We start from the raw sequence: 16,126 nt of genomic DNA, 5'->3' as shown, positions 1-16,126 counted from the left end.
GCGTGCAGGTCTTTTTTTTTTCTTTTGGTACACATGTACACACCCGTCATGAGATCAGTTCTTAAAATTACGACAGAAAACGTGTATACATGTACATATGTTATCTCCCTTCCTTCCTCCCTCTCTCTCTCTCTCTCTCTCTCTCTCTCTCTCTCTCTCTGTGGTACACACACACACACACCTTAGAATAATGGGACAAGAACATTGCTTACACAAAAGGTTAATAACATGCTGTGAAGAGGGTTTTCTGGATCTGACTGTAAAACTGCTTTTATAAATGTTTCATCTCTCCCGTTTAGGAGACACTGGATGATAAGATTTATTGTACATATTTCAACTACTAGTAAATTCATTATAAAGCATTAACATAATAACAATTAAGAAAGGATATCCAAACATTATAAAAAAGGATGTTATAGTTTTATCAGAGTATAAAATCTGACATGCTGCCTTTTTATGTTAATATCTATTATTTTGAGCTGCATCTAAGGTAATTTTCTTAAATGAAAAAAATTCATATTTGTTACCATACCGTACTCTTGCTAATATTAAATAAGTCAGTTTTAAGCTTTGACATGTTTAATAAAGAACATAAAAAAATTTAATTTATAAAATATAAATAAATGAAAATTTCTTACATCTTTTAAGTTTCAAAGTTACAACAAATGTAGCAACATATATACCCAAGCAAAACAGAACCGAATGGTACTGCTTCAACATATTTCACATGAACTCCTGCACAAGTTTGTTTACAATACACAGTGTTAAAGACACACTGAGTATCTAAAATGTTTTCTATGAGTAATGAAGGTAATAATTACAACGTATGGTAACATTTTAGTTTACTACTTTTTGTTGCTCCAACTGTCATTCCACTGAATGCATTAATGTATCAAATGCATACTGATAAAGTTGATTTTAAAATAATGTGCAAGGTTGATTTCCTCGTATATACTTTCCTTTGTAAGAAGAAAGCAAACTACCCTGAATTCTGTTTCTTCCCTTTTACTGTAACTGTTTTTATCAGAGGAATAGTTTCCAGTGTACTGTGCCGGCTACACTGATAGTGACAGCTATTTTTCTCCATTCATCCACTTCCCCCACACGTGTCACGACTAGTATATCAGTACTTAGAAGACCAGTGATTAATATTCATTCTCAAAATGTGTTTAATGTTCAAATATGGTTTGTTTATGCAGATCCACATTTATACCTATGTCCCACGTTCAATCTCTGTTAACACCCTCCTTCCATCTATCACCTCAGCTCACATACGACAATAATTAAAAAGAACAAAATATAACCCAACCACCCTAAGAAGCTGGTACAATCTGCTTTGTTAATATGACTGATATTAATTGTACATATGTAATGAAGATTTTCTGCATGTTTACAGTGAACCACGTGTCGCTGGTTAGAGGTGATAGGAACTGCTAGAATCAATTTAGGTGACAATTTACTATTATAATTAAATGCAAATTTTAAATAGCTTCTTACAATTCAGTAATCTTTTGCAACAAATATATAAATGAATGTCATTGCGAATGTTTATTTTTTTTACTGTCGTTGTCACGGGATGAAGCCGGGTTGGGACTGGATTAGAGAAGACACCAAAAGCAACTGCGTTTACCAGATGTTTATTTATAAACTCAATTTAAATATAAACAAATCTGACACCATTATAAACAAAAAGATAAGGAAAATTATAAAGTTCCTAACATGGTACTATCAACAATTAACTCGACGAGGAAAAACTCTTAATACATGTATTTAACAATTAGAATTTCAAAATAAACGTGAATTCCAATCACCGATCAACAACACAAAAGTGACCTACACCTCAATATAAAAAGTCTTGAATGTTTCATTCAGATAACGATTTAGAAAAGAATGTAATTATGAATGTATCGTTCAAAATAACTATTTGAAAAGAATGTAATTATGAATCGTTCAAATAACGATTTAGAAAAGAATGTAAGTATGTATCGTTCAAATAACGATTTAGAAAAGCAGTACAAATTACGAACCTATCGTTCATAAAACGATATTGAAAAGCAGTGCAAATTACGAACCTATCGATCGTAACCAGATATTGAAATAGGAATGAATGAAACGATGAACCTATCAATCGTTCACACTACGGCATTGCAATAGGAATGAATGACATTATAAACCTATCGATCGTTCACACAACGGCATTGCAATAGGAATGAATAACATTATAAACCTATCGATCGTTCACACAACGGCATTGCAATAGGAATGAATAACATTATAAACCTATCGATCGTTCACACAACGGCATTGCAATAGGAATGAATAACATTATAAACCTATCGATCGTTCACACAACGGCATTGCAATAGGAATGAATAACATTATAAACCTATCGATCGTTCACACAACGGTATTGCAATAGAAATTGGGCCCCAAGTGGCCGAGTGGTCTAAAGCGCTCACCGTTACGGATCACTGCCATCTCACCTCTGTCTGCGTGGGTTCGAGTCTCGGATTCGGCCAATGTGGATATGTGAGAAAGCTTGCCAGTAGCTTCTCGAGGGTCGGTGGTTCTTTCCGGGGATTTCCAGGTTTCTTCCTCCACCATTAATACTGGCCGCCATGTATAGCCTATCGCGTGCTGAAAAATGGCGTTAAACCCTACAACAACAGCAATAGAAATTAATAACATTATAAACCTATCGATTGTTCATATAACTATATGAATGAATGAAATTATTAGCCTATCAATCGTTCACATAAAGATATAGCAATACGTGTAATTAAGAACCCATCGATCGTTCATATAACTATATAACAATACGTGTAATTATGGACCTATCGATCGTAAACCGATATTGAAATAGGAATATGAATGAATGAAATGATGAAATGATGAACCTATCGTTCGTTCATATAATTACCTATTAGGAATGATTGACATTATGAACCTATCGATCGTTCATATAACGATATATCGATAGGAATGAATGGAATTATGAACATATCGATGTTCATATAACGACATAGCGATAGGGATGAATGACATTATGAACCTATCGATCGTTCATATAACGGCATAACAATAGGAATGAATGACATAAATGCAATTGTGGAAATAACATGGAACACTACAACTTTCGTGGCGCCCATTTGACGACCAAGATGTCAAACTACGGTTCCACGCGCTCCAATAAATGGCCAGAGAAGCACCCACGCATGGTCCGCTCCTCTCAGTCTGCTGAAGGATCCCTCACATCACAGACCCGTTGGTCGCGAAGCCCTGGTCCCTCGCACCGAGAAAACCAGTCCACTCTTCCGACCCAACGCCACCAAAACACAGCGTATACGTCACAGGAACCCACACAAAGTTCTGTAACTCCACATCAAACGATGTACAAGGCATGGCAGGCATGTATAAAGCAGCTCTACAGCTGGTGACTCCACATCAAGCCATATACAAGGCATGGCATTTAGGCAGCTCTACAGCTGGAGATTTGCTCCTGTAAAGGGGTAAGCGTCCTGACAAGACTTGGCGTAATGTGATTTGTTTATCGAGAATTTGCACTATATGTACACTAGCTGTGACAGATACGCGCAGCTAGGTACACTTAGTTTCCCCGCTGAAGGCAATTTGTTCGTGCAGCATGGTCTGAGTTTCGCTCAGGATTTCGAAATAACTAAGCCGAAAAAATATACCACCCTCGGGTGTCGCTGTACGCGGCAACGAAACCCGAGTACATTTTTGACAACATATACATATTGATATAACTCCTACACAATTCCGTGACAGTCGTTATTGTTATTACCGTTTTCATAGATGGTCTGTTCTCTGAATGAATGGATGTTAATTATACATATACATTATTGTATGTACTTGTATTACTTAATGTACAGTGTAAAACCTGTGTCAGCTGCCTTGGGATATTTAAGAGAAATGCGGTTAGCTTTTGAATTCTTCAGCTTGAGAGAACAAATAGTACTGAATATATTTTTTACAATACCAAGCAACCCATGGGCTAGCAAACGATCATATATGAACATGCTTGTCCTAAACATATTTACTTGAAACTGAACATGTCAACAGCTGAAAGTTTTGGAAGAGTGAGGTCATGGACTTAAGATATTTATTTGAGTGGCCCGCTATTATTCCATTTGAAAACATACATATAATTAGTCCTGATGCTGTTGAATAATTTAGATGTTGATGTCGAAAGTCTGAGATTGATAGAGAGGAGTGAGTAATTTAACTGTAACTTTAAAATATAGATTTAAGTATGTTGCATGATATATACTGCACTAAATGGTTTTTGCAACTTCAGGATATTATTCGGACGCACATCTAAGTTACCTCATATATACTGCATTTCATATTGAATGTGCCTGACGAAGTTATTGAGACTCACGTGGCTATATACCAGATCAGCTTAAATTAGAATAAAATGTTGGGAATCTGTTATTGGAAAAAATATTCAGCCTCTACAAGGAGGAATTACTAATTCAGTGATGTATGCATTTGCTTTATGAACTATGAACTTGCCCAGATAAGCATCACCAGACGATCAGAACTGTCGAAAAGAAGCAACTGATTTTTTCGTTGACTCCTTTATGATCATATTTGTCGGCAATTGCAGCGTATTGGTTAGCTGAGCAAACCAGTAGCTGTATAGAATGGCATTTATTCCTTTGAAAAAGTCGTTGCACTTGGAAGACTATTTATGTCGTCATGGCTAATGTTCACGCAATCTCTGCTTCATTTTATCTTCCTTTTTTTCCAATGGTTACAATGGTCCAAAGACATCACAAACCATTTTTAGCTTTTATGAAAGACTGCCACTAGCTATGAACAGTATTTGGAGAGAATTCTTTCCTTGTATTTTGAACAGATACATGTAAACGTTTTCAAATGTATACTGATGTAATATTTCTTGTATTAAAAACAAGTTACATTTGATAATTTGTATCTTCTGAATTATGTTAATACGTATTTCTTACATGTTTATACATCACAAAGGCTTGTTGGTATGTAGTCTGTTGGAAGCAATCTACTTGAAATGTCTGTGTAATGTGAAATATTGAATAAGCATTGCTCTAATATTGATTGAAAAATCATTATGAGTCGACACAAGGATATTTGTGACAAACGTAAAACAGATATTATTCTCTTTCAAACAGGTATCATCAATGCAATAACAATAAAACTGGCAGATTGTCTGCAAGAAGAATAAAACATTCCATATTTGGTAACTTATACATAACTGAAATATCTCTCTACGTGAGGGCGACCTGGGTATGAGATGGACAAGGGAAGGCAAGGGGCGTGATCTCAGGTGAATTAGTAGAAACCTGGCGCCTCAGGAACTGCCATCAACCTTAGTTTTTTCAAGATATTTTGATTTTGACATTAGCTACATACAGGATTAAATTGTGTCTGCTACGGCAGATTATTCTGGACATTATATCTGTCCAGCAGTTCAAAACAAAGTGTTACATAGTATCGGCAATTACTGAAAGCTTTATATATTGATTTTTTTCTTACCTTGTTTCTCACATTGTTTATAGGGCAGAAATAGACTAGTGTTTTATACAATCTGAAAGAAAGCGTTATTGTATGATGCAATAAAGAGGTAATGTTATGTGCAGTTACAACGGAACAAAGAAATGTCACTTGTATTCATTTATATACAAATTTTTAAACACAAAAGTGTAAATTGGCATGCGAGCCTAGATGGGGAGAATCCAGGGTAATGTCACAAAGCATTAGGATATTTGTCACGTATCTGCTTGGCACAACATGAGAGAGTTACAGGTAGTTCCCCAGAGCAAACCTTATCACGCTGTCGTAGTACGAACTGCCTACAGGAAGCATGTCTATTGTCACTCATCATAACAACCGCATCATCTACGACTAGAGTATCCCATCAATACACACTGGCTATGGCAAGGAGAGCCCAATCCATGTTGAGAACTTGAAAATACTGAAGAATTATTTTGATTTAATATGATATTCATAAAATATAAAAGAATATAAATAACACCAATAACATAAATATGCACTTATTCAAATGTTGTTCATGTTCGTTCACCAGATTCTACTTTAAAATAAACATGGATCAATATATGGGATTCAAATTGAACAAAGTTGTTATTTTGATATGAGTATTGCGAGTTCCATCACAACAGTTTACGTTAAGATGGACAGCTTCAAGTACTATTATGCATGGGTCATTGAGTGAACAGTATATTAAAAAGCTAATTGTGTCCACTGGAAATGTGGTTTTCGGATGAGGCAATTTCATTTGAGTAAATATGTTTTTGTTTCCTTAGAACCTTCATGGTGAAAATTTAATATTGTTGTCGAAATTCATGGGATCTGAGTTCAGGTCATGGGTTTCCTGTTAGGAGATTTTGGGCTCACATGATTTCTAATTAATTTGGTATTAAATGGAATGTTCTGGAAGACAATAACAAATTGAGTAACAATAACTTTATTTAATGATAAGTATGAAAATTACTACTAAATAAATTTCAATGCTTCCTCTCAAAATATAAAGTAAATAAGAGAGGAATCAGAAACAGAAGAATATCGTACTCACCGTTGTTGACATGTTTCGGGGTTTGTAGCGTGGTTGTTTTGCACGTCATCGGCTTCGGTGTACACAATATATAGCATATAAATATGCAAATTTAGCTTACAATCATTCTTCCCCGGATCTGCCGATCATTGCCGGGCGCGGATGAAGATGGAGACGACGTATTTGTTAATGCTAATTATGAAGATATCTGAGCACTCGTATTTCATAATGAGAAACTCTAAGTGCTTCATATTAATCAAAATTTTTCTGTTACATAATATTTAATCAATTAGTTTACATAAATGTCACAATACAATCATAAAAATACAGCCTCAGCTGCACTATTGTGTCTTTAAGCGTGTGTTGAAACTTTTGACTCTAATAAGAATGACTGTTTGTAACAGTTAAATCCCTTTTGATTGTACAGGATTGGTATGCATATCGATTTGTGCAAGAATATTAACATTTCGGGCATTTCGACTGTGGTACAGATACGAAGGAGTCCAGTTTAAAAAGGAAAGGCACAATTATAGCATTTGTTTACGAATATAGTTAATTCCATATATTTCCCACGACGAATATATGTTGTGTGAGACTTTAAATTAAGCAAAGCGTCAGATAGCAATGGACTTAAAAAAACTATTATGCGGTTCTGCTTTTCGCTCGGCTTTCTTGTCATAATTAAACTACAATCACCATGATATCAAGCATAGATAATAAGTAAGTAGATATGGTTAGAACGAAGTATAAACATTTGTAAAAACAAACGATATATCCTGATCCCTATTTAGTGGTTTACAATAGCAGCACCAATATTATAGTATGCATGCAATACGCTGTCAAACAATACAACATACGTACCTACACAGTAGCCGATAGACCCATTCCACTGACTGGAATGGGCACAACCAACCGTTTTGTTTCCGATCAGAGTATAACCTTGGTCGCACGCAATAGTAGCGGTTGTATTATATGTCCAGTTGCCTTCAATACCTGCATCTATGGAGAGTATGCTATTATTTGGCCGTATAAGCCCTTGGCAAAATATCACTGAAATAAGATTCCAAAATTACTAATATATCGTACAATACACATTCTATGCGGAATTAAAACAGAATATTTGACTGCATTAACGACTGGTTGGAGCCTTTAATTTACCTTCGTCAAACCTTTAAGTTGAAAAAACGTAAAGAAGCTCAAACGTTAGAAATGTTAAAGCATGCACACGAGCAGCAGGGGTTTATAAGGTGTGTCCACCGACCTTTTATCGGGGCGAAAATCTACTGATCCCGGGCCAAAGTTCGTCCCCCCCCCCATCCGTTCCATGGGATATGTTAATTTTTTCATTGCTATTAGTCACTCTTGGTCTCGTATGTAAGCTTGGCTGGCTACAAAACAAAAACAAATAATTAATTGGCAAAACAAAATGACCACCCCCATCTGAATGTGGTTTCATAATCTATTTCACGAGTAATTGTTACATTTATTGTTAATAGCTATAATTATTAATTTGTAATCAAGCATCCGCTTAAGTGAACCAAGGGTGCGAAATGAACACCCTATTGGGTTGGGGGAGACCGAAGCAAGTTTCACCTGGACTAAATTATGAGTTTTTCAATTACCCGCCCATTGATATTTTAACACCTTCTCAGCCGAACGCTGCCGTCCACCCAATTATAATATTTATTTTGAGAAACGCTGACAAATTATCCGTCGCTTGACTCGAACACAAACACAGTTTCCACTTGGCGACCAACGGGCCTCTGAAAAAACTTCCAACCTTGCTAAACTAGCTAGTTGTAAGAAATATATTTTGAGATTCATATAGACACCTACTGCGTCATTAACACAATATGCATGTTTCAAACGTGATGCACTTAATTAAGATATCATTCGAACACATATGTGTATATATCACTGTGATTTATTAGTGTTTTTCTAGCCCGGCTTTTATCAGTACATCTGTTTGTATCGGACTATACCACTGTTCTGATAATGACGTGTGCTATTGTTAGCCTCGAGAGGACATTGAACCGGATACGCACATCTGGGTAATTTCTTGTTATTATTGGAAGTGTCATATAAATTTATCCGCAAGATGTTCCAGTGGGTCGTTTAGTAGGTAAACAAATACGGTATATTACATATCTATACTGAAAACAGACGTTTTTTATTATACCGTTTCGATAGATCCGAATTTTCTTGGTACTAAATAAGACCGGTTTTCAAGCATGAAAAATCTATGAGTTTCAACTTAGATAATCTTTAACTTCTTTTGTTGTGGTTCGTCGTCGTTCATAGTATCGTTTTAGCTATCTGTATTTTCTACCACTACAAGGAAAACAATGTTTGAATTTGCACCTCACCCCCATTCCGCATTCCGCTCATGGTTGTTTCCCTTAACCTACTCGCCCGACACTCGCTAAATGAGATATACAAAACGCATTAAAGCATCTTTTAAGCAAGTTGTTTTCAATACAATCATAAGCCGCTTACACGTATTTTTGGCTCGTAACATTATGAAAAAATATTCGGTGATAATGATCAATTTTGGAGAAAACTTGCCTTAATTATACAATGGGCAGGTGCACTGTAGCAGAAACAGATGGCATGAACAGTATCATAATCTCACCGGTAATAGGCAACCCTTTGTTAAGTCAAAAACGGACCTAGAATTATTTTCGAAATCAGGTTAAATCGTTTGAAACTACCGGGAAAGACTATATAAGATTATCCATGATTAAACCAACGGCGGTCAGGTTTCGTTTCGATCGAGTAGCCAATAAGAAAAAACACCCACGGTTTGATTTACAATTACACGAACAGATTATGACGGTATGTTCATTGATGCTGCGATAAATTACCGATGGGCAGAGCTGATTATTGACCGTTTAGATGATGATGAAAGGGATTTAGTTAATTAAATATATTGTCGAACGAGATGGCAGCCAGGATAGCCAACATGTAATATCCGGGATAAACTAGCCTTTGTTCAATAATTACTAGCACGTGTCCAGCATATCACTTTCGCAGATAAAAATTATGAACCGAGAATGCTGAAAGACATTGACTAGCCATGTTATGAAAACTCATTTCGTGCGACTACTGTTGTTTACGCACTTTATTGTTGAAACGAGCTGGATATTAATGCTCTTCAACCGATACGAACTTCTTAAATTATGTGGCTCAAATGATCACAACATTTTATGAACGCCTTACGATGACATGGAAATGGACTGACAGAAACACGAAAATATAACCAAATGGACACATCGTGTTAAAGACAATGACGCCAGCATGGAAGACATCGACATTTTGGAAAAGCGATTACAGTTTCCGATAACTATCGCAAAACAGGATCCCAGATAGTGTTAGTTGACCAGACCGCCCATGCGTGGACGGCAAACGTACCAAAATATTCGTCGAAAAATAAACGGCTAGAATTTACCACGTGGTAATAGTTTTGAATAAATTTTTAATATTAGTCAGCAAGATACTGTATCAGTCTGGCTGGTTTCAGATTGATCCAGAATCGGAATCAGGATTCACATCTTGGTTTTATCAATTCCTGTTTCGTCAAGTAAACTTTATCGCGAAGAATCTCTCCCTGCTCAAATTAAACAGGTGGTTCTAAAATACACCGACGACATAAATGTCGCAGATGTTTTGCTGAATAATTATTTTACAATTTCGTCTATGGTTGCTTGTGTGGCCGAAGAAAAACAATTCATGCCGCTAAACAGCGCGGAGATTACATGATGATAAATCGGGTTCATATATTTAATTTTGGCAAAGAGGCCTTTGGAACAAAAATATAATCTCATTGATGCACTTTGCGTTGATGTTATGTGCCCGCTACTTTTCCTGGAGTTGATGAATGTGAGCCGTATTTCTCACGGTTTGGTCATCTAAAACATGAAATGACCAGAGTTGCCGTCAACGGATCTTAATGGATTTGCCGAGACTGAATCATTTGAGTTTGCAGCAAACATTCGTCCGGTTACACGTAATGTTTATAAATTTGCAGATTATAAACTTCATCTTGAGTATTACTGTAGCCGTAAATTACCACAACCGTCATGTTCGCATTTCACGACATAAATAGATACACATTAATGGTCCTAGTGGTTCTGGTAAAACAAAGAGTGTGTTAAAATCATTTATAAATTCCGATATGATAATGCTAACACCAGCTCACCGGTTTGGCAGGGAGATGAAACATAGAGGTGTTAAATCTCACATGTATCACAGCTCCTTCAGCTGGAAGGGAGATGCGTAGACGCCAATTCGGATGAGAGAGGAGAAACATTCCCAAAATCATCATTTGGGACGAAATATGTTTGTGTGCAAAGAAATGTTAGAAATATTTTATTGCTTATTTAGAAACGAAACAAAATTGTGCTATCATGTGCGGCGATAATGGGCGACCTCCTCCGTTTACGGGAGAATCACCACACAGCTGGCTAATCAAGACATATCAATTATTACGAGGAAATGTTGATAGATCACCGAACAAGTGATGAAACATTACGAGAACTAAAAGCGTTAATTAGAATTCAGCCGAAAAGATTCAGTGTGAGATAATCCGCAGTGTAATTCCATAGACATCGACCAATGACTTCTGGAACTCATGGCACCCTAATGATCTGATAGTTGCATTCAGAAACGAAAACGATCTCGTACCACCATCATATTCAGATCTCAGCGTAGTTATTTGTATCACTCGTTGTAGTTAAGATGGTAGTGATTACGTATGTCTTCGTAACAGCGTCATAGTATGATGTTGGTACTCTTAGAATAACAATTATGTTTCCTTTCATGTTGAATTCACCAGTCATTGTATCGCATGGTTTAGCAAAGCTTTTAGTGACATCATTTGATTGATGTTTGAGACTCTGAAATGTCCACTATCAGTCTACACCGGGAAATTATCGCTGGTCGTACCACGTAATACTGCCCGTCTTTATCTGCCCATGTTGAAACTGAAACTCCGCAACATCACATTGATCAACTCCGGTCATAAGATCAGGAAGTTCATCTCGTGTTTCATACCCTGACAAATCAATGTCACCGGAGACCTTGCTTTTATCAGATCTTCCCTAAATATTTATCATTATAAACTCCTAGTCTGTTTCAAACGACCGCTGGGGTACTCATGCACGAGATTATACTGCGGCGCTGATGACATTGACAGGGCGGTAAGTACAGTAAATACTTCTGGACCGCATGTGGGTGGATCCGTTAATGTATGCGTTAGTAATATTGAATACCAGTTGGGGGAAAGGGCAGTACCACTGACATATCCGAATCGAAATAAGCTACACCACATGGATAAACCGCGTCTTCAACCAACTGAGTACCTGGACCAGGACGGCCGTCGAGATTCATTATTTCAGCAACAACACGGTTTAGTTGTTTCTACCTCTCATCAGGCATGAAATACCTCTGAAGATTTTTATGTTTATTAGCCGAGCTGCATCAAGTAAATCAAAATTAGACATGGGGAGTTTTAGCGAAACTGTCCTGGCAGTCATGGAAATTGGCCGTACCGTGTTCATGGTAATCTAAAATCCCGTTCTTGGTTTTGATTTTTTAACCCGTTTCCAGTCGCTTTTTCAATGCTATGCTGGCAGTCGTTCCAAGTGAACCGAGTGAGGCTGCTTTATTTACAGGTGAGGCTTTAGCAGTTATCAGCGCCGATATCGCGACAGAACTGAAAATATACCACCAATCTTTGCTGTATCACAGATCGCACGCCATCCATTAATTTTTTGAGTCAATGTAGTTTCTGAGCTGACGTCAGGTAAGCGACATTACATTAGGGCTTAGCAACTCCGTTGATTTAATTGTTCCACAGTTCTCTTTAATGCCGATTGTAGCTTTTTAAATCTGACCAAGTGTTAGGGTTATATTGACTTGTTTACATGACTTAATACTATCAGTAATAATAGTATGAATTATTGAATTACAATGTCGACGGTGAACTCATATTCTATACTAGTGCATCTACGACCCTCTTTCGTCCACCAACCATTTCGAACTATATTGTTTATTGTGTTGTCTGATAATATGACAGCGATTGCGCTATAACCACCAAGACCAAGCGGTATATTATCAACAGTATCTCGCACGTGTATGTCAACGACAGATTGTCTGAAAATATCGAAATGTTCCTGTCATAAATGATAGAATGGATACAAAGATGAGGAATCACGCTAATATATATGCAGACCAGTATCAATTTTTTGATAACACCAAATACATGGCATCTAACTATTGCACGCAAAAGCTACTTTGTTATGTTCGAAATTCAATATTTTGTCTTCGGATGTGTTGCTGGTTTCCGTTTATCCCTAGTGAAATCGTAGACACCCTTAAACCTCAAAAACACCTGGGGTTTCATATTTGATATTCCAATATTGCGTTCGCTTGAAATGCAACGAATGTATGTCGTGGCGCAGAAATTACCTGTTCAGCTGCTTTGTGCCATGCAAATAAATGTGATGTGCTTGTAACTGAGTCATTGGTAATTGTCAACCATGTCGACTTACCACCGCTATCCATGAAATAGCGGCGACGTTGTACTCTAGTGGATGATGGTGTCATAGTTGCAATAATATTGAAATCATCTAAGACAAAATTGAACACGTATAGTTTTTTATATATCAGCAGCTTGTTTTGTCAGCGGCAACCTGAGTGACAGTACGCCAACTAATTCTTTCAGCCGCTCATTTGCGGCTTGACTTATTATTTTACTGACACTTGCTCGTAGCACTTTGGTGCTGGGACTGATTTTTTCGTCGTATTAACCTTTCGTCGCATTAACCTTTCGTCGTATTAATCTTTCGTCGTATTAATCGCATAAGACTCTCTCGGATCGACTAGAATGCTTTATCAGTGGTATCACCAAAATCGCCAAAACCCTTAGTTCGACCAACAGTCTAATTGTTTTGCAATCGTGATCTCTTTTGGGGCGCCTTCGAAATAAACCTTGAACAACACTCATTACCAATCTCATCTCCGTAGATAATTGTATATACTGGCAATCGTGAAATGATCTTCTTGACTGTTTCAGGTCCAAGTTGAACATTGTGTAAAAGCATGTTATTTTCTTATCGTCGATCTAATTGATCAATCGCTTTCGTAATCGTCGGTAATTACATCCATTATAGCCTGATTTGTAGACCATCAGCACTTTTCCAGGGTAACGTAAGACCTTTTTGTGTTGCCTTGATTGTTGCAAGAATTATTGGGGTTGGCTCAACAATTGGTTAAAATGACTGATCTATACCTTCTGTAAATTCCATTTGAGATTCGTGATGTTGTTGCAGTTGAAGTTAGTTTGACAGAAGCGTGAATCGGGGTCATATTTTTTAAGTTACTCTAATTAATGTGCTATCTTGGATGTTCAAACTTTCATTGTTAGCGCAGAACAAGTCATTATATTATTAGCACAAGAATGATTTAATTACGCATCACGGGTCATTGGATATACATTATTTCAGTATATATAGTAATGTACCGTACATTTTAACCACTACGACGTACCGTAACCCTTCGGTGCAATGATTCATACAACATGTAAATACCTAGTGACGTATTTCTGTTGAAATGGCCAATACATAACACGTGTTATTAGCGTACCGGACCATATTTGTAATACTTATATATATTAAACAAAAAGTATATATATATATATATATATATATATATATATATATATATATATATATATATATATATATATATATATATATATATATATATATGACATTGATACGGAAACTGGAATTAACTTCCTACTAAGGCAGGAAAAATTAGAAAATTAGTTATTGTAGTTTCCTCAATAGTTATAAAATCTGTTTGTCTTTTCTTTTCATTTAACAACTGTTGCTCAAATGATATGTGTACAAATGCGAATAAATTGTATTTACCCGAGCATGTTCCGCTTGCTCCCTCCCATTTCCCCTGTTCATTGCAACGAATCTGGGATACTTCGGTTAGATTATATCCTTCCTTGCATCTGGCTGTTACTACCGTATTGTAAGTTCTACTGCCCTCAATACCTCCAATGTAAGTGAGTTCACCGTGGTCCGGTTGAGCAAGCTGTTTGGTACAATGTATCACTGAAATAAACGACTTATGCAGATATAACACTTTTTTTGTAATAAATGTTACACTTTCGTATGTAAAATATACAATAAATATGTTGGTCATTATTGCAAAGCGCAGAGATTAGCGCGATCTGGTCAGCAAACACGGACTTTTCACAATCGTGGCGAAAATTGGTTGCCCTCCAAAGCTGCTAAGCATGATCCAGTCCTTCCACGATGACATGAAAGGCACAGTGCAGTACGATGGCTCAATATCCGACCCCTTTGACATCCGCAGTGGAGTTAAACAGGGCTGTGTCCTTGCCCCCACGCTCTTCGGCATCTTCTCCGAAGTCCTGCTCAAGCACGCCTTTGGGACGTCCACAGAAGGGATTTACCTGCACACACGATCAGATGGTAGACTCTTTAACCTGCCACGATTGAAGGCAAAGAGCAAAGTGCGTGAAGTAACCATCAGGGACATGCTCTTCGCAGACGATGCTGCTCTAGCCACGCACACATAAGTTGAGCTTCAGCGCCTAATGGCCCGATTTGCTAAAGCATGCGATGAGCTTGGGTTAACCATAAGCCTAAAGAAAACAAACGTGATGCTTCAGTACGCGGAACCCCCAAGCATCTTCATCAAAAATTACGAACTTGAGGTGGTGAGTCAGTTCATGTACCTCGGCTCTACCATCACCAACAACCTCTCGCTCGATGCTGAGCTCAACAAGGCATCAACAACTCTCTCCAGGTTGTCGCAGAGAGTGTGGAACAATAGCATGCTGACCTTGAACACTAAGATCACCGTGTACTTGCATGGGTACTAAGCACTCTTATGTACGCCATTGAAACCTGGACTCTGTACGCCTTATAAGAGAAAAGACTGAGATCCTTTCACATGCGCTGCCTCCGACGCATACTCGGGATCACCTGGAGCGATCGAGTAACAAACAACGGGGTGCTTGAGCGTGCCAAGATTCCCAGAATGATCACACTCCTCCGCCAACGCCGCATCAGATGGCTGGGCCATGTATCTCGGATGGATGACGGACGGATCCCCAAGACATCCTTTAGTCGGAACTCGCCTTTGGCAAAATGTCGATCAGACGGCCACATCTCCGATTCAAGGATATCTGTAAGCACGACATGAAAGCCCTTGATATCGATGTCAACACCTGGGAAGAGCTCACTCTAGACAGATCAAGCTGGCGACATGCTATGATCACTGGTCTGAAAGCCGGAGAGGACAAGCAACGCTTGCTAGATGATGAAAGACGATCGTAGAGGAAGAAGAAGCAGTTCCAACCAACACCAGACGCAACCGTCAAGTGCAGCAAGTGCAGCCGGGACTGCCACTCCCGCAATGGACTACATAGCCACAGCGGACGCTGAACAACCACTAACCGGGACATTTCTCATGGGCCTAGTTCCATCGTCTCTCGAGACTAACGGATGCCAT

General features: G+C 37.7%; 1 protein-coding gene across 1 annotated transcript in view; it reads right to left on the bottom strand.

Moving 5' to 3' along the window:
- Positions 1 to 1,547: 1,547 nt before the first annotated feature.
- The window catches only part of LOC149807740 (P-selectin-like), a 32,861-nt gene continuing 18,282 nt past the window's right edge, over positions 1,548 to 16,126 (bottom strand). Inside the window, exons 5-7 of the mRNA XM_089969970.1 lie at positions 14,506 to 14,697; positions 7,433 to 7,621; positions 1,548 to 5,974 (exon numbers count right to left, since the gene is read on the bottom strand). Of these exons, the coding sequence (XP_089826096.1) occupies positions 5,895 to 5,974; positions 7,433 to 7,621; positions 14,506 to 14,697 (461 nt within the window). The 3' untranslated portion in view covers positions 1,548 to 5,894. The remainder of the gene's footprint in view (positions 5,975 to 7,432; positions 7,622 to 14,505; positions 14,698 to 16,126) is intronic.

The sequence above is a fragment of the Sinohyriopsis cumingii genome, chromosome 1 (assembly GCF_028554795.1).
Source record: "Sinohyriopsis cumingii isolate HCF-2022 chromosome 1, ASM2855479v2, whole genome shotgun sequence".
Lineage (NCBI taxonomy): Eukaryota > Metazoa > Mollusca > Bivalvia > Unionida > Unionidae > Sinohyriopsis > Sinohyriopsis cumingii.
Note: the sequence above shows the minus strand (reverse complement) of the source record. Positions and strands in the feature narration are given on the sequence as shown.